The sequence below is a fragment of the Tachysurus vachellii genome, chromosome 3 (assembly GCF_030014155.1).
Source record: "Tachysurus vachellii isolate PV-2020 chromosome 3, HZAU_Pvac_v1, whole genome shotgun sequence".
In the NCBI taxonomy this organism is placed as follows: domain Eukaryota; kingdom Metazoa; phylum Chordata; class Actinopteri; order Siluriformes; family Bagridae; genus Tachysurus; species Tachysurus vachellii.
The window spans coordinates 11,460,256-11,483,761 of NC_083462.1; the positions used below are offsets into that span (position 1 = coordinate 11,460,256).

Here is a 23,506-nt window from a genome sequence, read left to right on the forward strand (position 1 = left end):
GAAATATGCAGCTTTTTACATTCAGTATCTGAAACATGGGAGTGATATCACTTAACTTGAGAACTTTATAGAAAATACTGTGCTACGTTATCTATAGAGTGATTAATATTCTAGCATAGATATACTATTTTGTTCTGCTATGTAGAATGGTGACATGCTGTTGTGAACATCTTCAGACAAAAGGGCAGTAATATGCGCTGAACTGTCAACCAGCCATGAATGTACAGTATGTCACTTAACTACTGGCAGCATTTGATGCAGCGTAAAATGTAATATGCATGTGCGTTATTGCATCAGGTGTTTGAAAAATGTAATACAATTTTCAAAGTGTGCATTTATCAGAACTAGTCGTGTTTAGCAGCATGAAAAAAATCTTTTTCTCTACCGTTACCTTTGATATCTACAAAATTCGATATTTCTATTCTACCAAGTCCCCATACACTGTGTATTATCTGTACAACATATGGCAGACATGCTTCCTGTACAAGGCAATTAGTTATGTACATTGTGTAGATCTTGATGAACAACAAGCAGCCTGTCTTTACGTTGTCCTTAAAGGAACCTCTAGCAGATCATGCTTAAATTTTAATTACTCAATTCTCCAAAAAAAAAAAAAAAAAAAAAAAACAATTCCCAATTATTCTGTTGCAAGAAACAAGCCCATGTTTACTTCATCTGTTCTTGTGATCTAAATATGGTTTATCTTGGCATTGGAAACAGCCCCCTCCTCTCTTTTTCTGTTCTCTTTGTTCTGGTGTTCTTCCAGCACAGTAAGCATGCCAGAATCACACCTCTCTCCCTCTCGCCTCTCTCGCTGGCTCCCTGTCATATTTGGAGGCCTGCAATCGATAGGGGCGTCTGCGATCATGTTGCCACGTGTGATTCATTTGGGTAACCTTGGCGACGGTTTGATGTGCTTGCTGTGGCGTGTGTGTGTGTGTGTGTGTGTGTGTGTACATGCATGCGTGTGTGCATGACTCGGTTGGCAGTGGTGTGAGTCAGAGAGAGTATTTGCTGCGTGGAGTAGCAAGGCTGTCTGCAATATCGATCTGCTTCTCAGTGCTTGCCACGCTTTACTAGAACAGCCATTTGATCTGAATGATTAGGATGATTAGGAATGATTAGCTGTTGCCAAATTAAATTTTTTTTGATAAAGTGTTCATATCAAAGTTGTTGCATAATAGTCAATTATTTCACTTTTACCTGAGAATGTGCATATAATATATCTAGAATAACCACCAGCGTATTCATTTTTAATGTATTTGCCCCTGAAGTATTATTGAACAACCACTCTACCAATTTCCAGTAGCAATTTCATAGCATTGTTAAACAAAGATATTTATATTTTTAGATTTCATTGGTCTAAAATATAAAATCAATCAATGACATGAAGGACAATGATTCTAGGCAGAATAACAGATTTCAATTAATTGATTCCAGTTAAGAGTCCTCTTTCACTGTATTTTTTTAATTTGTTGATTTTGTAATATGTATAGTAATAAATGTTTAACAATCTGTTTTTTTCTTTCTTCCCACCCCATTACCTATAACTGTCTCTGCAGAACTCCATTCGCCACAACCTGTCCCTGCATACCCGCTTCATTCGTGTGCAGAATGAGGGAACGGGCAAGAGTTCATGGTGGATGCTAAACCCAGAAGGTGGAAAGATGGGAAAGGGCCCTCGTCGACGAGCTGCCTCCATGGACAATGGCACAAAATACCTAAAGTCTCGAGGCAGGATAAGCCGAAAGAGGGCCATGGGGATGGGCCGAGGACTTGGAGCTGGACCTGGGATCCAAGGGTCCCCAGAGCATGGTAGCCCAGCAGGAAAGGGTGGCATGGGAGTAGGGAGTGAGGAGTTTGATGCATGGGCAGACCTGCATTCCAGAACAAGTTCCTCTGCATCCACATTGAGTGGCTGTCTGTCACCAATCGTGGCTGAAGCAGAGCCAGATGAACCAGAGGAGGGCGGGCTGTCCTGTTCAGCTTCCCCTCGCCTCTATCCGAGCCCCACTAGTACCAGATCACCGGCATTAGGCACAGGGGGTCACTGTCCTTCAGTAGAGCTCCCTCAGTTGGCTGACCTTACTGGAGCCATCAGCTTGGATGAAGACTTCTCTCAACCACAGCAACTCAAGTGTAATGGCTACCATTATGGCCCAGGCCCCAAGGGGGAAACATCATATTGTGGTACTGTCTATGGTCAGCCTTCCATGAGTATGCTGAGGCACCATGCCCCTATGCAGACTATCCAGGAAAACAAGCCAACCAGCTTCCAGCGCCCCCTTAGGGCTTACTCAGAGAACAATGCTCTGGAGAGCCTATTAGCTGGTGGGCCACAGTACTGTGGAAAGGACATGGTGGTTGGTGGACAAGCTGCCCATTCACTAATGTCACAGTCTAATGGCATTGTGCACTCTCATGGCCACGATCAGAGCTGTAGTCACACTCACAGCCAGAATCCCAATACCAATCAAAACCTTCACAATGATCATGGAGCAAACCATAAGCAGAACTCAAGCCTTCATCACAACCAAAATCCCAACAAGCATCATCCAGATCTAGATTACAACCATGGTTCCAAACACCACCCTGCTCATGACTATGGCCAACCTCACAAGCAAAATCATAAGCTTAACCCCAGCTCTAATTCAAACCATATGCACAGCCATATGCAGCACAGCAACTCAAGGCAGTCAACACTCTCTCCCAGAGTCAACAGTGATATGTTGCAACCCTATAACCACAAATCCTCCAATCCATATGGCCCTCGTGCCCACCTTCCCTCTACCTCCCTACCCCCTAATCCAGCCGGCTTCATGGATGTGCCCCAGGACCCCTCCTTTATGGCGTCTGCACCCCAAACCCGGCATCAACCTTACCCAGGTGCTCAACACCAGGGCCTGACAGAACCCTGGCATGGATACTACCACTACCACCACCAGTCAGCCCAGAATGGCAGTCACCAATCTGGTCAACACCAGCCACCTCCAAACCGACTGCAGCAGTCAGATATGGAGATTGAAGTCCATCAGAGCAGTCTTGATGGTGATGTGGAGTCTGTTCTTCTCAACGATTTCATGGACTCTTCAGAGGGAATGGACTATAACTATGACGGATCACTTTCACAGGGTGTTGGCATGGGAATAGGCTTGGGAATCGGGATAGGCATGTTCGCAGGGCCGCCACAATCACATAACAGCCAGAGTTGGGTTCCTGGGTAACACAAACACTAATTGGAAAACTTTAACCTTAGGGCCCTGTGTGAGGTGGGGAGGGGTCTGATCAGGTCAGAACTGATTTGACTGTGATTTATTTTTGCTCAGAGAGACAAAAGTACAAGAAGGCATTTAAGGACGTATAGTTGCTGGTGTCGGTGCAGTCATTTTGAACATAGAGTTCTCCATAAATATTCTTCCTCTTTTTTCTCTCCTTCTCTCTGTGGATTAATATAATGGCATTCTACAAACAAGTCTTGTCCTAACTCCGTCCAACAGTTTACTCTTTATCCATAACATCTTTCTGGTCAAAAGCTCTCAAGCACTTTACATCTATCTCCCTAAATTCAGAGGCAGTAACAGCCACTCTGAAACCAGGGGAATCATATTGTTTGCTGGTTTGCTGGGTTTTATGTATCCAAATTATTTTGTTTTCTTTCCAGAATGAAAAAGTGTTGTTTTTTTTTTTGTTTTGTTTTTAATTTTTTTTAAATAAAAAAACTAACTTGATTAGAGGATGGAGAAATAAATATCTGTACTGTCAGGCAGTGTTGTGTTCATGTTGGTCAGGGTTGTGTGTGTGAGTGTGTCCTCGTCCCATGCAGGTTCATTGGATGTCCCTCTTTCCATATGCTAGGACAGTCATCCATCAGCTCCACTTTATTGATATTCAGCACATCGTTTTTATTCTCCAAAGTAATGCAGCAGCTATGCATCACTACTCCAAATCGAATGTGGCACTCAGAGTGTCTTTTTTTTTTCCAGGCAAACCAGCTTAATGTGTTTTGGCTGGAGTGATGATTGAAGTCACTCTACAGCAAATGGTGGGGAAGAAGAGAAAGAGAGGTAGAGAGGGAGAGGGAGGTAGACCTAGACAGAGAGAGAAAGGGAGCGAGAGAGAGAGAGAGAGAGAGATGCAAATAATACCCTGTTCCTCTTTCTCTCCGTCTGTGGATTTATGTAGCTTTCCCTGTAATAAGATAAGGAACGATCTGAGGCTACCACACTTCCTGAGTGAGGCTCTTTCCAGTGCAGCTCTGGCCAACTGTACTGTGGCAGCCTCGTATGATCCGAAGCACTTTGGGCTTCATCTTTACTGCCCTTTTTGTTTACATTAGCATACTGCATTATCATTAGTCTATGCAGTGTTACTTAGATAATCAATGCTGATATATCAGTCATGAAGCCTCATTAACCCTCATTAACTCTGCACTATCAATCCTAATTCAATATTGTGCTGGAATTTGCAGAAAATAACCTTAAATGACATTCTGTTGCATCAGCTTAATAAAGTAATTGGTTATAGTGTGGTGATAACATTGCCAAAAGACAAAACCATAAATCTAGACTCAGTCAGAACCAACTTCTGAGAAAAGCTATATTACAATGCTTTCAGAATTAACACTAGTGAACTGCATGCTAATTAGCACAATCGGAAAATGGGCGCTTTCTCCCTTTCAAAGACGAGTTCCTGCCATATCCTCTTTATCCGCTGATTACACTTAGGGGAGATAGAAGTAATTAAGTGCTTACCCAGAATGATTATTTGTGTGTATTTTCCATTTTTCAATTTCGTCATCATGCTACAACCTGAGGTACGTCACTTTGTACCTCTCCAGGCAGACATCTCATTACTAACCTCCAAATGGCCACATATCTGACATTTCTTTCTTTTTGCCTTTAAATATAGATGTTATGTAATTTTGTGGATTTTTTTTTTGTTGGGGAAAAAAATGGTGTTAATCGTTTTCAATATGTTCCCCATTGAGCGGGTGAATCTGTTTGGACAGATTTCTCATGATGCTCGATCTCAGCACCTCCTCATCAGGTAAAAGTCGCTAGAAAAGTAGAGCAAGAGAGAAAAAAGAAGAGAGGAGGATAGAAAAAAGAAGAATGAGTGGGGGAGACTGATCGATAGGGTGACAGAGAAAGACGGATTGGAGAATGAATGAGTTGAAAAGGAGAGCAATAGGTTGCTAGAGGGAAAAAATGAGCTCAGAGAGAGACAGAGAGATATATAGATAGAGAGAGAGTGAAAGAGAGAGAGAGTGTGTGTGAAAGTGTGACTGTGTGTTTCCATCATAGTACCTTCCCTCAGCAAAGCTGTTTGAATCAGGCCAAATGTCAAGTGCCTCTCTGCAGCTTTTCTTGCACACACTCTGATCAGATAGCCAGCCTTCTCTCTCTCTCTCTCTCTCTCTCTCTCTCTCTCTCTCTCTCTCTCTCTCTCTCTCTCTCTCTCTCTCTTGCCTCTCTCTTTACCACTGAGGACAATAAAGCCTGTCTTCATCTGCCATCTTTTTTCCCCTTTGCCTTTCTTTACTTTTTGGTGACCGGCGCTCTCTCAATCCCCCAACTGTGTTTTGGTCCCTGACCCCATGTCTGCTTCTGTGTAAAGCTTCTTGTGTGTGTGTAGCACAGTGGTGTATCTGAAATGACTATGGAAATCCATTGAGGTTGTGCCCTGGTATCCACTATGCCTGGCTAACAACAATATGATTATACAGTTTATATTTATTGGGTAAAAAAGATGGGTCTGTGGGTGAATCTGCGGACCCCTGAATCTCCTGTCATCTTTATTATCGAATCATGATGTTATTACATTTTGACTTATGTTTCCTCCTGTATGGAGAAAAATTGTATAATAATTTTTGACAAAAAAATCTTGGTTTTATTTCTTTTTTAAAATGATGTATCTGCTCATCTGGTGATTGTAAAATAAAAACAAAAGACCTAATACTTGCTTTGTGCTTTTGTATGTTATATATATATATATAAAATATTTCATGGTCAAACTACCTAATAACTAATAACAAACAACAAACTAATAACTTCAAACTAACACTGGGAACGATTTAGGAATACACCCTGGATGAATTGCCAGTCGATCATAAGACACACACACACACACACAGACATACACACACATATACCTGGGGGCAATTTAGAGTAGCCAATTCATCTACGGACATAGAGAACCCAGAGGAAGCCCACACAAGGACAGAACAAATTAAACTCCAGACCTGAGTGCAGGATCGAATCAAGGACCCTGAAGCCATGGGTATAGGGTAAGGGTATAGACATGTATATATGTACAGTATCTATCCCATGTTGTGCATTGTGTGTGTGTGGAGTGTGTGTCTCTGATAAGGCTCGTTAATGCCCCAGATGCTGTGCCATAGCAGTCTCTGTCCCAGTGGAAGCATTCTCGCTGAGGGAATAGCTGCATCTGCACCTCCATACTGTTCACTCTCTCTCTCACTCACACACACACACACACACACACACACACACACCACACACACACACACGGCTGCTCCCCTAATCGCTCTGCTCTACCCAGACGCTGACCTGATACCATAGACACTTCGACAAGAGTGAGAGACAAATTAGAGAGAAAACACCAGATGCCATCTTCCCATCTTTGCCACTCTAGCTTTTGTTGCACCTGGGAAAAATGCAACTGGCACCTCCTGAAATTATCTAAAGCTTTCTTTAAACCTGCTTTTAAAATCCGCTCAAACAAGGTCAGCATGTGGTAGTTGAAAGATGGCTTAGGAAAGGAAATCAGATCTCTGATTAGCTCTGTTAATGGCTTCAAATTGTTCACTTGATTTCCATTACAGTGAAAGAATAATGCCAAGCTGGCATTTCCACCAGAGCTCATATCATCGAACACACCAGTTAGAAGTAGACAATGGAAGTTTTTGGAACGACATACCACTTGTATTTGGAGAACAGGATTTGTCTAAATGGCATGTGCCGGCGAGCCAAACTCCCCCCACCGTAGTCATGCAAATCATCGCAGCCCGGTTTATTTCAGCGTTTGATGGATTTATTCTGGCAGAGGAGGTGACAGCGTGCTGACAGAGTCCCTCCCCCTCCCCACTCATCTTTTTTTCCTCTTTCCTATATCTACTCCATAATATATTTTATTCACAAATTCTTTCTGAGCTCTTAAAGCAGTTGTATTTTCTAGCAAGAAAAATGCATTATTAACACTCATATTTTTCTTTTCTCTCTCTCTCTCTCTCTCTCTCTCTCTCTCTCTCTCTCTCTCTCTCTCTCTCTCTCTCTCTACTTAAAAACATATCTATTTGTGAAATTCATGAGAACACAGACATGAAGACTGAAGCATGAACGAATGTATCTGCATGTGGAGAATTATTTTACAAGAGGAGAAGGAAACTTTCATTTTACACCATGAAAGATCCTTTAGCAAGCTGCTATACAAGCAATATTTATTTTGACACCATCTAATATAATATATTAGATTATATTAATATTAGACATTTTTATGTGTTTGTATTTATCTCTAATGATCAAGCCTGAGGTGACTTGAGGTGACTCTGGTGAGGAAAAACTCCCTTAGATGGAAGAGGAAGAAACCTTGAGAAGAACCAGACTCAAAAGTGAACCTCTGATCTCTAGCTCTCCCAGGATGGGCATAAAAATGGACAATTTTTTTAGATGATAATGTGTATTTGTTTTAAAAAAAAAACAATCCCAGAGGCACATTATCTTATATTGTCTGACTAATGATTAAGTCAGTGCCTTGTCGCACCTTGACCTCTAAACCCCAGTCTTCACGCTCTCTGTATTGGAACAGGATCAGTGAAGCAGCACCACCTGTATATAAGATAAGATAAGATGTGTATGATGGTGCTGATACTAATGTAGCTGGGCTGTTGTGTGTATTCCTCTTGGCCGTCTATCATGAATAAATTCAAAGATGTTTCATAACAAGTTGTATGTGGGTGGGGGTCGTCTGCAGCAGCCACAAGCCATGCATGTGGGACATAACTGCCGTCAACAGCCTGCCTGCCCACATCAGGATTAACCATTATCTATTCATTGTATGTGGTCCTCTACACCTTCACTGCTTCCTCTCTGTGCTCAGCAAATAAAAACAGTCCTATTGCATCAATTTATCAATTGAAACGCAGCAACTGGGAGCTAAGAGTTTAACACAGTGCTATGCAATGCCAAATATGTCTCTGTATCTGTTTAATACTTATACTAATACTATAATAGTTAAAATTGAAGTGGGTGTGGCCTAAACTGGAGGTGATGTACTGTATATGCTTTATTAAATCCTGTTTACAGACTAATTATTTTGTCCGCTCCTAACTTTTCAACCACATCCTAATTTCAACCACAGTTACTAGGGAGGAATGAACAAACAAATCGTTTGTGCTCATGAATGTCGTCTTTTTTTCTCCCACAAGGTAACCTCCTGCTTGCTCGATTTACATCCTCACATCATGCAGGATCCCATTTGGGATGTGTTCCTCTGCTCTCACCCAAATACCCTGTGAACCCCTGTGGCAAGCTTTCTGAAAACAAATAAACAAACAGCATGTTTGTATCTGTTTAGAGCACATTACATTTTCAATCAGAATAATGTATTTGTATTCGGTTACATCCCTGCAGTGAGTAATGTGTGATCCCTCACATCTGGGCCACAATTGTGGTTTTGATGTGTCTCTTGACGAAATATCATCGAGAACAGAAAGTGAGCCAGTAGACTCTCAGGTGAGTACCAGTCATAGATAACGTTCATAAACATATATGAAGGCATATCCTATGTGTGCAGAAGAATGGATTCTGAAAGTGCTAATTCTCCCATTATTATTATTATTATTATTATTATTATTATTATTATTATTATTATTATTATTATTATTATTATTATTATTATTATTATTAACCATTTCTCTGTCATATGTGCTGTTTACAAAGACTCCTGTGGTATATGTTTGAATCATAATATGTAATGGGTAAATATGAGGATATTATGTAGGATGTTGTTGTTAAATTCTTATTTATTGTATATATTAAACATGCTTATACTATCAATATGCTTTTATTCTGTCCTTGCTTCCTAATGGGATGATTAAGACTTCAAGTCCTAGTTATTTGTTGAGCAAGCAAGTGACGGAGAGATACAGTTTTTAAACGTCGTTCCATATCGTGTTATATAACTTCCTAAAATTTGTTCAAGTTCAAAATAAACAGGAAACAGAAAGGAGTATAATGACGTTTATGACTGGTTGCTTTGAATGGATGGTACTTTCTAACCTGAATTATATGGAGTGCCATTATGGTATGTTTTATAGTTATTAGTTTTGTTGACAGTGTCTTAAAATAAGCCAAATAATAATAATAATAATAATAATAATAATAATAATAATAATAATAATAATAATAATAATAATAAAATCTTCTCTGATTGTATGCATGAGGAGTTTTTATTCATTCAAGCTTTTGCGTCTAGTGATTTCATTTACATTTACACATTTTCTTTTCTATTTTGTGTCACTGTCCTCTTGAATTGTACCAAATTTAATATAATCGTACAACATCCGCGTAGAAGCGAAAGCCAACGTTGTGTGTGAACTACATTAAGGGGCTGGACTCCACAGTTCTATTTTAATCTCTGACAAATCTCCATTTGTGCCTACAAACTGGTAACAGTCTGTCAAATAAATTTTAAGCAGGCAAGACTTCACATTTTCAAGAATTCAAATGTGTTTTCACAGCTTGTCCATTAAAACATTATGGTCAAAGCTGTGAAATGCTGTATTCAGTTCCACTGGGACTAAAACAGGCAGAGATCCACAATCTGAGACTAGCAGTAGGTCTGGATTTTAGTCCAGCACTAATTCTGTATTAGACCTTTTCCAGTCTGAAATATATCATGCTTCTGGCTGACAACTTTCTCCGACGGTAATTTGGACAGTAAATTTGAGGTCAGCACTGGCTTCTTGTGTACATCATTTAAATCTTGTGATCATGAACACACTTTAACTGAAGCTGGAAATCTGCAGGCATTTTTGTTTATTCCTAGTTTTATGTCTTTCAGTTCAGCTTTTTTGGCAAAGCATTCCCTGCCTTCTAAATTAAGACAATATGGCTCAAGCTGCGGAGCGTAAATGACTTTCCTCTTTCCAGACAAATAAACAACAAATATTCCCTGCAGTGGTCTTCAAACACTTTTAGAATAACGTTCACATTGCAAAAATAGATACAGAATAGTCAGTTATCTAGTTAAGAAGTTGTAAGAGATTACCGATAAGTGTTATTACTTATGAGCTTCACTTCATTTAAAACACAATTAAAATTTTGTATGAAATTCTGGTTGCGTCTTCATTTCTCTGATCTTTAAAGCAACTAAAAAAATATGGAGCTGAATTCAGTTCGTTTAAATTCTTTCAGTCAGTGTCAATTAGGCCACTTTGAGGAGCGAAAAGCGAACACGAAAACAACCAAACCCTAACGTCTCTAAAAAACAGGTGTCTGATCTATTCTCTGTCAGGTGTGTTATTCATGAGCAGCACTGTGAGTGAAGGCTATTAGTATCCTTTACTCAGTCATTCTCTCTTCCTCTAGAAGTGTAAGAGTGAGTGAGTGACTGAGTAAAGACGTGTGTCTCAGGCTGTGTAGGTTTGATGGTGTTAATAATAGCTTATGTGTTAACGTTCCTGTCAATCACAGAGTGCATGTTTATGTGTGCGTCACATCACCATCTCACAAACTCACTAAAGCTGAACTTAAAGCACCACAGTTCTCATCGAAAAGGATCATCAGCCGGCAAAGACCAGCCATTTTTTTTTATGCTTTATCTTTTTTTTTTAATCTACAAAGTTGTCAGAGTAGGGCAATTGAAAGTGACACCATCCAGAATATGTGGGTGGATTCTACTGTTATTTTGATGATGAAGAGAGTGCAGACATGTTGTGAAAAGCAGGGCAGTGACAGATGCTGTCGCAAAAAAATGCTCGATCTTTTTAATTTTCAGTCAGAAATTCAGTGATAATCTAACCTAATCGCTTTTGGGACAGTGGGTTACTTCTCATCTTACATTTGACCCTGTATCACCAAACAAGACAGAATTTTTAGTCAATAATCTATTCGGTATATCCATACAATCTGTGTGTTAGTACATACGGCAAATAATGATTTATATCTGATGTACAAAAGCACAAGTACAGAGATCAGTCATCTTGAACACGCCTTTGCTAAGCATTCTGCTATTCCCAAAAGGGATTTTCAATATCACATCCCTGATGGTCCAGTTCACACAGTGAGAGAGAGAACGAGGGAGTGAGAGAGACAGAAAGAGATATCTAAACTGAAATGATAGACATCTCATTATGCTTTTATGTGCTGCTAAGTGCCGTGGGTCTGCTGGCTGGTCACATGGTGTGAGCCAGAGAACTTCAATGATTTAGAGAGCCACTATCCCTTAGGCGGTTTACGCTCCCCAACGTTAATTAATTTCTCCCTCGTCACTTCCCTGCAGCCAGCTCGTCTGTTCTGTTCAAGGTTCGTCTAATGTGCCTCTTTCAGTTTTCCTTCTCCTTTTCTTTTTTTTTCTTTTTTTTGAGAGAGAGAGAGAGAGAGAGAGAGAGAGAGAGAGAGAGAGAGAGAAAGATCCTCTGTCTTTTGCTCTGGGAAGACAAGAGCAGTGTGTGATAAAAGATGAAAAATATAACCTCTGTCCTGATGATACAGGAGCAGTTGTTTTTTTTTTTTGCCATAATTTAAAGGCTACGCTGATCACTGAGTTGTACACCTCTGATGTCCTGCTGTTTTCACACCTGTCAATCTTCCAGTGTGAGGTGGGTAATAATCGGCTTTCCTTGGGGAGATAAGAGCATTAGACACGCATGGCAATGAAAGGTCACACTAACCTACAGCAGGCAGTCTATGCACGCCGTTTGCTCTGACAGTCAATGAAAGAGCAGAAGTGTTAAAAAAATATATAGACGAATGGTCACGGCCTTCCTCTCTCTCTCTCTCTCTCTCTCTCTCTCTCTCTCTCTCTCTCTCTCTCTCTCTCTCTCTCTCTCTCTCTCTCTCTCTCTCTCTCTCATTCAGTGGCTTCCTCATCCTCTTTCTTCTAAGAAGAGTTTTCTCACTTGAAACCCTGTATTTCATACATGTGAGAGAGAACAGAGTCAAAGAGATCTGGCAGCGGACAGGGAACAAAGCCTAAGTCATTTTTACTTCATCAGCCCATGCACAGAAACAATCTTATTATAGTCTTAGTTTACATTTACAGCATTTTGCAGACACCCTTATACAGAGCAACTTACATTTTTACCTGAGTTTATACAACTGACGGTTAAGGGCCTTGCTCAGGGGCCCAGCAGTGGGACATGGGAATCAAACTCACAACCTTCTGATTGGTCGTCCAGCACTTTAACCACTAGGCTACCACATTAGTTCTTGCTCAGCTATTGGTCAGGACCATAGCCAGCTGATTAACCACCAAAACATGTACATATCAGTGAAATCAACCGATCATGCTTATAGTGGGTGGGGACATTGAGTGGGAAAACACATCACCCAATACTGCCTGGACAGCCAAAGACGGTCACGGGTTAAAAGTATGAGCTTAAATGGCTATATGCATAAGCAGTCTACATTTTTCATGAATTTTAGTCAAATCAAAAATGAAAAACTTACTGCAGTGCTGTGTTAGTGTTCATTTAACTGTCAGTGTACAGCGCATTTTGCATCTTCACTGAAGCCACCAACACAGCACCTGTAGACACCCAGTGAAGGGCAGCTTCTATTCGTGTCTATTGGACGTTTCTGTACAATGTGATTTAACGGATGTAAAGATTAACACTAACTGGATAACAGACTCCTAATAAGTCATTTCGAGTCCTGCCCAGATGTTGTGTGTCTCTGGAGGTGTATAGGAGTGTGGACAGTTGGGTTTTTTGATAGATTTATTAACCAATAAAACCCCTAGGTTTATGGGTTTATCTCGGTGTTTATTGGACAGTAGCCTCTTTGCTTGTCCCACTCAAATCCAGTTTCTCCACAACATCATTAGAAGGGATTGAAACTTGTGAAACAAACAACACTATAACAATATAAATGAACATCATAGTCTCAAACATATCCGTAATTATATGTGTAACAGTTTTACACAAATAGTAAAATGATTGTCTTTGTAATTTTGTTGTATAAATAAAATAAAATAATATTGTATGTGGGGGGGCACGGTGGCTTAGTGGTTAGCACGTTCGCCTCACACCTCCAGGTTCGGGGTTCGATTCCCGCCTCCACCTTGTGTGTGTGGAGTTTGCATGTTCTCCCCGTGCCTCGGGGGTTTCCTCCGGGTACTCCGGTTTCCTCCCCCGGTCCAAAGACATGCATGGTAGGTTGATTGGCATCTCTGGAAAATTGTCCCTAGTGTGTGATTGCGTGAGTGAATGAGTGTGTGTGTGCCCTGCGATGGGTTGGCACTCCATCCAGGGTGAATCCTGCCTTGATGCCCGATGACGCCTGAGATAGGCACAGGCTCCCCGTGACCCGAGGTAGTTCGGATAAGCGGTAGAAGATGAATGAATGAATATTGTATGTATTATATATAATGTATTATATGTATTATATATAATACATATAATACATTATATATAATACATATAATGTATTATATGTATTATATACTGGAAGTATTGTGCTGCTTTTACTTATAAGAGGAGACTGAGAAGTAAACATGAGTCCAGAAAACATTTGTAATTTAATTCAATTATGTCTGTATACCAGTTTAGACAATGGACATTCAGACAAAACAGTTTTATAGAAATCCATATACCAGAGGGGAAAAAGGACGAGAAAAACTCGCAGAAAAAAAAACATGAGGAAACCTTGAGAGGAACCAGACTGTAAAGGCAACTCATCCTTATTTAGGGGACACTGAATAATGGTGATGATAAATCATTACTCTTCAATAACTGCAGCGTTAGCCACAAGGCTGACTGCAGGAGTAATGCATGTGAGGGTAGTGATGCGTCTGAGACACAACTTGGTGGTCAGATACATAGGATCTTCAAAGCATTAATCTTAACACAAAAAAGTAAAATAACTTAAAATACCCTCCTCCCTGGTTGAACTTTAAGGCAACAAATTATAAAAGGAAAGACCCAAATATTTAGCCCAAAATCAGATCATTAACTCTTGCTCTCAATTTGCCCTCTCAATGTTTTCTCTTTACTCCTGAGCTCATTTTATTGCAAATAGTTCAACAGTTATGCATAATCTCACTAGCAGGTAACAGTTTCAAAGTTTGAAGGTGTTTTGCAATTTAAAGGCCAGTGATTTTCTTAACGTTTAAATGCAGCACTCTGAAAAAACACATTTGTCATTTTTTCCTATTGCTTTCTTAAAAGTTTGTTTAGAGAGTCAAATTTAATTTTTTAATCAAGCAAATTTCTTTAGCTTTCACAAACACAGATTAGTTTAGATTCGGAAAATTCAGATTAAAACCCCCTTCGTTACAGCAGCCTGCTGTGTGCTGATGAACTACATATCAATTCATTTTAATTTTTTGGTGTCTGACTATAAACTGAAATAAAGCTAATGTGCCGTTTTGATTATATCCATAGACTGCACGAAACCAGCATAATATTGTATTTTGTATAATGATTAACAAAGGAAGTGTAAAAGTGACTCTGTTTCAGTGTCTGCTTTAAAAATGCTTCTTTGTGATTGGTTTTATCAACTGACAATCAACTAAATTTTGTTTTTTAAATAATATGTTTCACTGTGCTTTATTATTACTAAGAATAAATATTCCTTCATCTTCAGTAAACAATATAAACTGGTCAGGGTCTTCATGAACCAAGAGATTATTCTGGGAACACTGGGCACGAGGCTAGGGTATGTCAGCGTCCATTACAGGATGCACCGTGCAAACACACCAGGATCACATGCTCGTTCTAAGATCAGTTTACCATATCCAATCCATCTTACCAGCATGTTTCTGGAAGGTGTGAGGAAACTGAAGGTGGAGGAAACCCACGAGGACATGAGGAGAAAATGCAAAGCTCCACAGAGACAGCTCAGGATTGTGAGGTGTGACATTACCTGCTGTGCCATCATTTCACACTTTGTAACATATTGAGCTGTACAAATTTAACAAAGAATCCTATAATATATTAATAATTCAGAGACTCTTTTTGAGTTGTTACGTTTGGTTTTCTCTACTAGTCCATCCGAGGCTACAAGATTATGAAGATCATGATTAATTAGGAACATAGTGCCTTACATGAAATAATCTCCACAAGTGTTCTCTCTCTCTCTCTCTCTCTCTCTCTCTCTCTCTCTCTCTCTCACACACACACACACACACACCAACCTTCTGGTGTAATGTAGCCACTTAGTGTTGATGTGTGTATGAAGATGACTGAACATCTGTGTTCATGTATGTAAACCTGTTGTAATGTCACTTGCACTACACACGGCTCATCCACATTAACACGCATTCATACAATATCTTCAGTCATCTCCCATGAATGGAAAGGTGTAATTGTGTGCATGTGTGTGCGTGTGTGTGTGTGTGTGCGTGGGGGAGGGTGTTACTATTATATTCCGATTGTTCTGATTGTTGATGAGAAATATGACTTGTATGTTTACATTTTAATTTAAACAACACATGGCATTGGTTCACAGCAGTATTTATTAATACAGGTCTTCACAAAGAAAGTATAACAAATTTTTGTGTGTCCAGTATGATGAAGTATATCATATCATATGCAACGGCTTGGACCAGAGCAGTCTGTAGGTGTATAAGCTAATGTTGAGGAGCAGCGTATCCATATTAAATCTATGCAAGTGTGAATAATCATTCATTCATTCATTTTCTACCACTTATCCAAATTACCTCGGGTCACGGGGAGCCTGTGCCTATCTCAGGCGTCATCGGGCATCAAGGCAGGATACACCCTGGATGGAGTGCCAACCCATCGCAGGGCACACACACACACTCTCATTCACTCACACAATCACACACTATGGACAATTTTCCAGAGATGCCAATCAACCTACCATGCATGTCTTTGGACCGGGGAGGAAACCGGAGCACCCGGAGGAAACCCCCGAGGCACGGGGAGAACATGCAAACTCCACACATACAAGGTGGAGGCGGGAATCGCACCCCCAACCCTGGAGGTGTGAGGCGAACGTGCTAACCACAAAGCCACCGTGCCCCCCGTGTGAATAATCATACCTATATATTTAAAAGAAAGCTGACTGTATTTCAAATCTTAGAGTTGTTGTTCTCTTTGATAGACACACACTGACAAATCCAGAATAATCAATTATTGATTAGCAGATCTGAAAGATTGATGCTTTGCCTGGAGGCAGGATTAACCTGCAATGTGTGTTTCTCAGCTACAAACCACATCACACAGCTACATGCTGTGAAGCGCTGGGTTCCTACAGTAGCTCCGGACTCTGAAATTATCACAGCTCTCTCTCTCTCTCTCTCTCTCTCTCTCATTCTCTCTCTCTCTTTTTTTTGCTTAATGTAGTGCTGTAATGTAATAGTTTTGTAGAGTTGTGATTATAATCCTGTAGTCAGATGTTCCAAGTAACACACACTCTGCAATCCTACAAATTGATCCAAAATCAGTTGACTGTATTTATATCCTATATCCTTCATATTCCTGTCCTGTTTTGTTTCCTTTATGGTGAAGTGCTGTCTGACCTTTCTAGGGGTTACAATAACTGTTGTCATACTCACTCTGGCCTTTAGATACAGGTGTCTCTCTCTCTCACTCTTCCTTTCCTCTGTGTCACACTACAGAGGTGAGTCCTCTACTGATTTATTTATGATGTGACTTAATATTATTCACTCTGACACCAGCAGAGAATGCATCACAAATCATTCTCCAGGCTTTGTGTGTGTGTGTGTGTGTGTGTGTGTGTGTGTGTGTGTGTGTGTGTGCGCGTGTGTGAGATCAGCTGCATTCTATTTTACAGCACAAACAAGCTATATAATATCATAAATAGGACTGATTACAGTGACAGTCCACGTCTACTGCGAGCTACAGCATTATTCTGATCAAATGAAATAAAATGCAGCTTTGTTTATGTTCAAATATTTTTTTTTATTGTTAGAGCATTGTCACATAAAACATCAAAATCTATTAGAATATTACAGATAATGCGTGTATACCGTATCTTTACTGACAATTAATTAATAAATAGACAAGCTTTCGTAAGTTAAGTAAGTTTTTTTACTAGTTCCTATATTTGAAATATAATACAACACACAAAGAAACAGCCATAATAATCTCATTATAAATAGAACAGATACCAAAACAGTTGCATGTAACAGAAAAAAAAACTTAGGATTCAATGAAATCATAATGTAGGTATAAAAAACGTGTTTTTTTTTTTTTTTTTACCACAATCTCTTGTTCACATGAAATAACATAATTGTCACATTCATGCAGAAATCATTTTCTCCAACCTTCTCACTGAGTCAGCACATGTTCAAAATGACATGGAGCTTATCCATTTTTCACAGAACCACACATACATGTCTAACTAGCAGTCTGAGAACCTCTAAAAAACACAGAGTTACAGTATAAGGTACCACTTGGATAATAACATGAGGATACAATAGCATGTGTCCTGTGACTGCTGAATGTTAACCTTGTAGAATCTGAGGTGTGGAGGTACACGGTGTCTCCCAAGAAGTGACTCCCAAGACCTAATTACTGGAGCATCACACCTAAAAATAAGGCCGCTAAAAAGGATACATTCCTCATAGAGTGGCAAGTAACAGTAGGGGATGGTCATCCAGAATGTGTCTAAGTCAAGGTGATTCCTTTATCTACCCAGTGGACCAGTCTCTGTTTCCACAAGGGATTTTCCCCCATGTCTTACTTTACAGCTAATGAACAGTTGGTTTGAGAGTTGGATGGCTGCTACAGTATATAGTCAAAATAACAATACAGGGCTCATAGACACAGACACAGCAAGGAACTCTCTCCAGGCTCGCTCGTACTGAAGACGAAGCTGGGTAATATGGCCCTGGGCAAAAAATCCTGGATTTAGCCACAAGCCCATCCTAGTCATCTGGCAACCAAAGCATGCCAGACTATATAAGACTAATATTCTGGGTGCTCTTGCTTTCAGGAGTGTTTAAAGACCTGCTGTTGGTGATTGAGCCTGAGAATCCAAACTCACAGTCACAGATGATCTGGTTGAAGGTGTTACATCTTGTTATCCCAGTGGAGCAGCAGGTCTGTTCAGAAAGGAAGCCACCAGGCTGTTCTGATAATTAGTGAAAAAACAGCAGTGGGAACTAAGGTCTTAATAATCACCCTAAGACCATGAGCAGGATGCTGTTGCTTAGTTATGACCTTTTTGCAGCATGGCAAGAATCAGTGGTAGAGTAGGAAACATGGACAACATCAGTTAAAATTAACCTGGGTCAAGATAATCATGGAGAAAATACTGTTGCATCATTTCACCTTCAACTGTGCTGAAGTGTTCTGTTTTTCACTATTAATTTCACTGCTACAATCTCGCTCTTTGTTATTTTTCTGACAATTGGTATAACAGTACTCATAGTGATAGAGTTGTTTTTTTTTGCTGTTCACAAGGTGCAGAATAATATACATTTCTGGTATAATTATATGCATTCATACAGCACACATACACATAATTACACAATGCATGGGTGTGTCACCTATAGTATATATAGTTGTACATTTCAAGTAGGTCTTGATGGTAGGGCAGTATTCAACACTTTTTCTTTTAATGATTTAATATAATTGTAATGTAACCGGATAAATGGTTTCAAGAGAATGATTTGGTACCAGAAACAAATCGTTTGAGATGCTTGACTTTATGACGGTTGATACAGTCAGAACGTTGACTGAATGGACCAGCATGCTGGGAATTTCTGAGAACTTCAAAGAAGAGCCTGACGGACTACCTTCTGTTTGGGTTGATTAGTGGTTATAGAGCTTCCATTGAGTGGATGTGTTCCAGATGGAGGAAGGAGCAGGAGCTAGTCCTCTAAATATGGCAGTACTGTGGAGCCAATGACAAGCAGGAAAGTCAAGGCCACTTTAATGCACCTTATAAATACCTAGGATGAAATGGAAAGATCGTTTTAAGTGGATGACCTTAGAAAGTAAACCTTAAGATGTGTCCGTGTTCTGAGGCAATGAAAATAAGCAATGCAGAAGTCGACGAACATGAATCGTCTTGGGCTATTCACCAGTGAATAAAATAAGAGGCAATGATATGCCTACCAGGAGTCTGAGAATGTCACCACCCTTGCTTAAATTTAATGCAAGGCATCTAGGCTCCATGTAGGAAGTACAGTAGGAAACGGAACCAGGATGTGAAGGACAGAAAACAGGAATACGTCAATATGCATTATTTATATATACAAAATGTTGCACAGTATAGTGGCCTTCTTGGAGAAACATGTGATCAACACTTGTGCAAAATACTTTCATTCATTTTCTACCGCTTATCCGAGCTATCTCGGGTCACGGGGAGCCTGTGCCTATCTCAGGCGTCATCGGGCATCAAGGCAGGATACACCCTGGACGGAGTGCCAACCCATCGCAGGGCACACACACACACTCTCATTCACTCACGCAGTCACACACTACGGGCAATTTTCCAGAGATGCCAATCAACCTACCATGCATGTCTTTGGACCAGGGGAGGAAACCGGAGTACCCGGAGGAAACCCCCGAGGCACGGGGAGAACATGCAAACTCCACACACACAAGCTGGAGGCGGGAATCAAACCCCCAACCCTGGAGGTGTGAGGCGAACGTGCTAACCACTAAGCCACCGTGCCCCCCTGTGCAACATACAATTTAATTCAAATATGAAATTGCACTTTTACACAAAATAAAAAAAAATACAAAAGTTATATTACTGGCTGGCTTTGCCACTTAAAGACTGAGTCTTTATTAAGACTTACTAGGTGATAAAGCTCAGTGTTTGTTGTCACATTGATGCCTTTTGAACATTCCAGAAGTTTCTCCTTTCACTGGCACTAAGTAAGAATAAATATTGAATTAAAAATAGATTTTTTTGCATTGCATTTGCATCTACTTCCAAGAGTACAGTAGGCAGTAATGTGTGAGGAATAATGTTTTATTATGATCAAACTAAGGCTCTAACAAATCTGTCATTTCACAGTAAAAAAACAAATGACTGTGTTGTACCAAAATGCCTGATGAAAGAATGAGTGTTTGAACTACAACATGTCAGGTTTCTGTGGTCTAAAATGTAAAAGAGGTAATGGAGGACATGGAATTACATACAAGCAGTCCAATTCCACCAGATAAGGCTACCAGATTTTGGTAAAGCATACAGTATTAAATGTTCAACATGCCATTTTTATCTTTCTTCTAATTCATTTATGCATGACTGGGCTAGAGGTCATGGTGGTTCCCACAGTGAGGAGGAAAAATGGGAATCTGCACCGTAGCTGCTGTAATTTTTTTCCCTCAAAAGGTCTTCCAACTATAACATCATGTCATTACTGGGGTGAAGGATGACACTGAGCTGCTGTATGGTTGGCCTCCAGATTGAATTCTGCTGCCAGGTCCAAAGATTAGGCTCAGAGGAAGGCATATGTGAAAAAGGAATAATGTATATAATAAATGATCTGTGTGCCTTCGTATCCAAACAATTATGGCTGAAGAGTTAAATCTGATACTTGGCTGTCAGCAGGCTTGGTTAGTGTGCTGATGGAAAGCTGACTGAGTTTGCATCGGTGTGTGTGTGTGTGTGTGTGTGTGTGTGTGTGTATGTGTGTGTTTGTGTGTACATAACCAACCACATGTACACAGAAGAGTGTGAGGGAGCTGCGGCTTTGCCTGAATGCACTGCTTTGATTCGTGTGAAGGGTGTATGATGTGAAGTGTGAATGTGTGAGCCTGTGAGAGAAAGTGAGAGATACAACCCGTGTGGGTGGCTAGGTGCTTTTCTGTTGTCATGTTTAATTGAGTAAGTCTATGTAGTGACTCCTGGTGTACCAGTGAATGTGTGTACAAGTTTGTAATTAGATGCATTTGTGTGGGGAGAGATGTATTAAAAGAAGTGATGAACCATAACCACCCGATCCAATCTCCTTCAATTCAGAGACATTCCACTGGGTTTACAGGTTTCAAAGCTCTGAGCAATTTTATGCAGGGAAATTTCTGGGATAATTAAAAATATGTCAAGAATGCCTTGTAAGGTTTAAGAATTTCTAAGAAAAATAAAACGTTCAGTTATAAAGTAGAAATCAAAAACTAGGAAAAAGATTCACTTAAAAAACTGGGGTGTTGATACTGGTTTACTGGACAGGTGTGAACACAGCAAACACACTCCAGCATGAACTGAACTCAGCTCAAATCAAGCTTTATTGTCATTCTTGCACGTACACAGTATACAAAAGATCAAAATAGAGTTAGAGAGGTAGTGACACAAGTAACAAATAAAAAAAAATAATAAATTGACAGTAACCATTTAAGCATCATAGAGCTATGATGTCAAGGTATGAGGTCAAAATGTACAGTAATTAATGTAAAAAAAAAAATGACTGTGTAACACAGCAAATGTCCCCGAGTGCAGATGTCTACATGGCCAATATGCGTTTTAGTGCACAGTGCAGATGTGTGTTGGTGTCCATTTAGTGACTATTAATGTCCATAGTGCAAAGGTGGGAGTAAAGTGATGAGTGGACTGAAGCAATCAGTCTAATATCACGTTCAAAACAGAGCTTCAGTCTGATTACAGTGAGAGCTCAATTTAATCCAAGTCCTTCAAATGCATATGGAGATAAACAGAGCAACATGGACTAAAACAGGTTTAAAACAGTGAGAACACAAATGATGTAAACCAGCACAGCAATCACGCAGGACATAAACTCACGCTGTATAAGTAGAGTTTGTGAATTATGGAAAAACAAGAACCAGGTGTGTTAGAAATCAGCTGAGTTTGGGCATTGAAATATCACTGCCCATGAATTTTCTATAGCTGGCTCTGAGTACACAAAAGATGAAGATTGCTCCAGTACTTTAGATGATTATTTATATTATTAATGCTTTATTTATTATTTAAAACTTGAGCCATGTACTCAAGCCTGCAAAATGATTGCTTACATTTGTTTCTCCTGTATAAACTGACTAATGAACGAAAACAACTTTCTGCAAGGTTACTTCCTGTTGTGTGCCCTTCGTACAGTCCAAAAAAATCAAGTTTATTGGTCTGCTTTAAATTGTGCAGCGTGAAACTGAACTGAAAACAAAACCAAAACTTATCAGTTTTATTCTGAATTCGACTGAGAAACAGACTTATATGAAGTGCACTAAAAATAAATAAATCAAGAAACAACATGTTTACAGTACATAGCATTTCTCTAGAGCCTTGTGAGATGAGTCTAGTCATGGCTCAAAAGAGACAATCGTGACAGAACACTTATTATTCTATCGACTATTATATTAGACCACAGGACATTATTTGGAATAGAAATCAGACAGTTTTTATTGTAATTCACTGTACAGTAAATTTATGATCCTGATGCATAAAAAGAGAAGAAAGTTATTTTCTAAAGCATTGAAATTATAGTATATAGCTGTAGAAATAATTTATGAATGATTTATATTCTAAGTCACCCATGACACATGAGAATGTGGACAGGGATGAGGATGGGTTCCTCTCAAGGTTTCTTCCTAATGTCGTCTCAGGGAATTATTCCTCGCTGTCGACGCCTCTGCATTGCTCATTAGGTAAAAATCAAAATCTTATTTTGGATATCCGTGAATCTGTTGTGCTATAATAATAATAATAATAATAATAATAATAATAATAATAATAATAATAATAATAATGAATGAACCTGATGGTGTTACCTCATATATTGACCCAAGAGGCACGAGTCAAAGTTGCTATAAATTTTCAGTGAAATGAAACATTTGTCCAGGACTATGGTGCTACATAATACAACAGCGAGCTACACAAAATCAATGAGCTAAAGACTTAAAGTAAGTTGTCCTAGCCGCATAAAGTCCACATCGTGTACAACCTAGAGCAAACAGTGTGAGACAAAAGACAGACAACATACAAACCAGTACAGGACAAATACACAAAATAACACCAACTTTTATGATTTTGTCGAATCCACAGAATGTTTAACTTTATATTACACATTCATCAAATTCCAATTATTAAAATAACAAGCAACTGAAATTTTGAATCAGGACCTGATTTCCCCAACAGAGACACACACACACACACACACACACACACACACACACACACACACACACACACACACATTTGTGAAAACAGCTTTTCCCTTCAATTGCTAATCAGCTGGAATTGAACATAGTTGACTGAGTTGATGTTTACATAGCTAGCAGTGCACAAGTAATGAAGTGTTTTCTTGCTAATCTGCTGGTATAGCTTTCCATGCACCGTTTGATACAGTTAAATTGACTGGACTATAATAA

General features: G+C 39.6%; 1 protein-coding gene across 1 annotated transcript in view; it reads left to right on the forward strand.

Annotated features, from left to right (window-relative positions):
* foxo6b (forkhead box O6 b) overlaps positions 1-5,442 on the forward strand; it is a 31,004-nt gene extending 25,562 nt beyond the window's left edge. The window contains exon 2 of the mRNA XM_060865736.1: positions 1,563-5,442. Coding sequence (XP_060721719.1) covers positions 1,563-3,224 — 1,662 coding nt within the window. The 3' untranslated portion in view covers positions 3,225-5,442. The remainder of the gene's footprint in view (positions 1-1,562) is intronic.
* Positions 5,443-23,506: the final 18,064 nt, after the last annotated feature.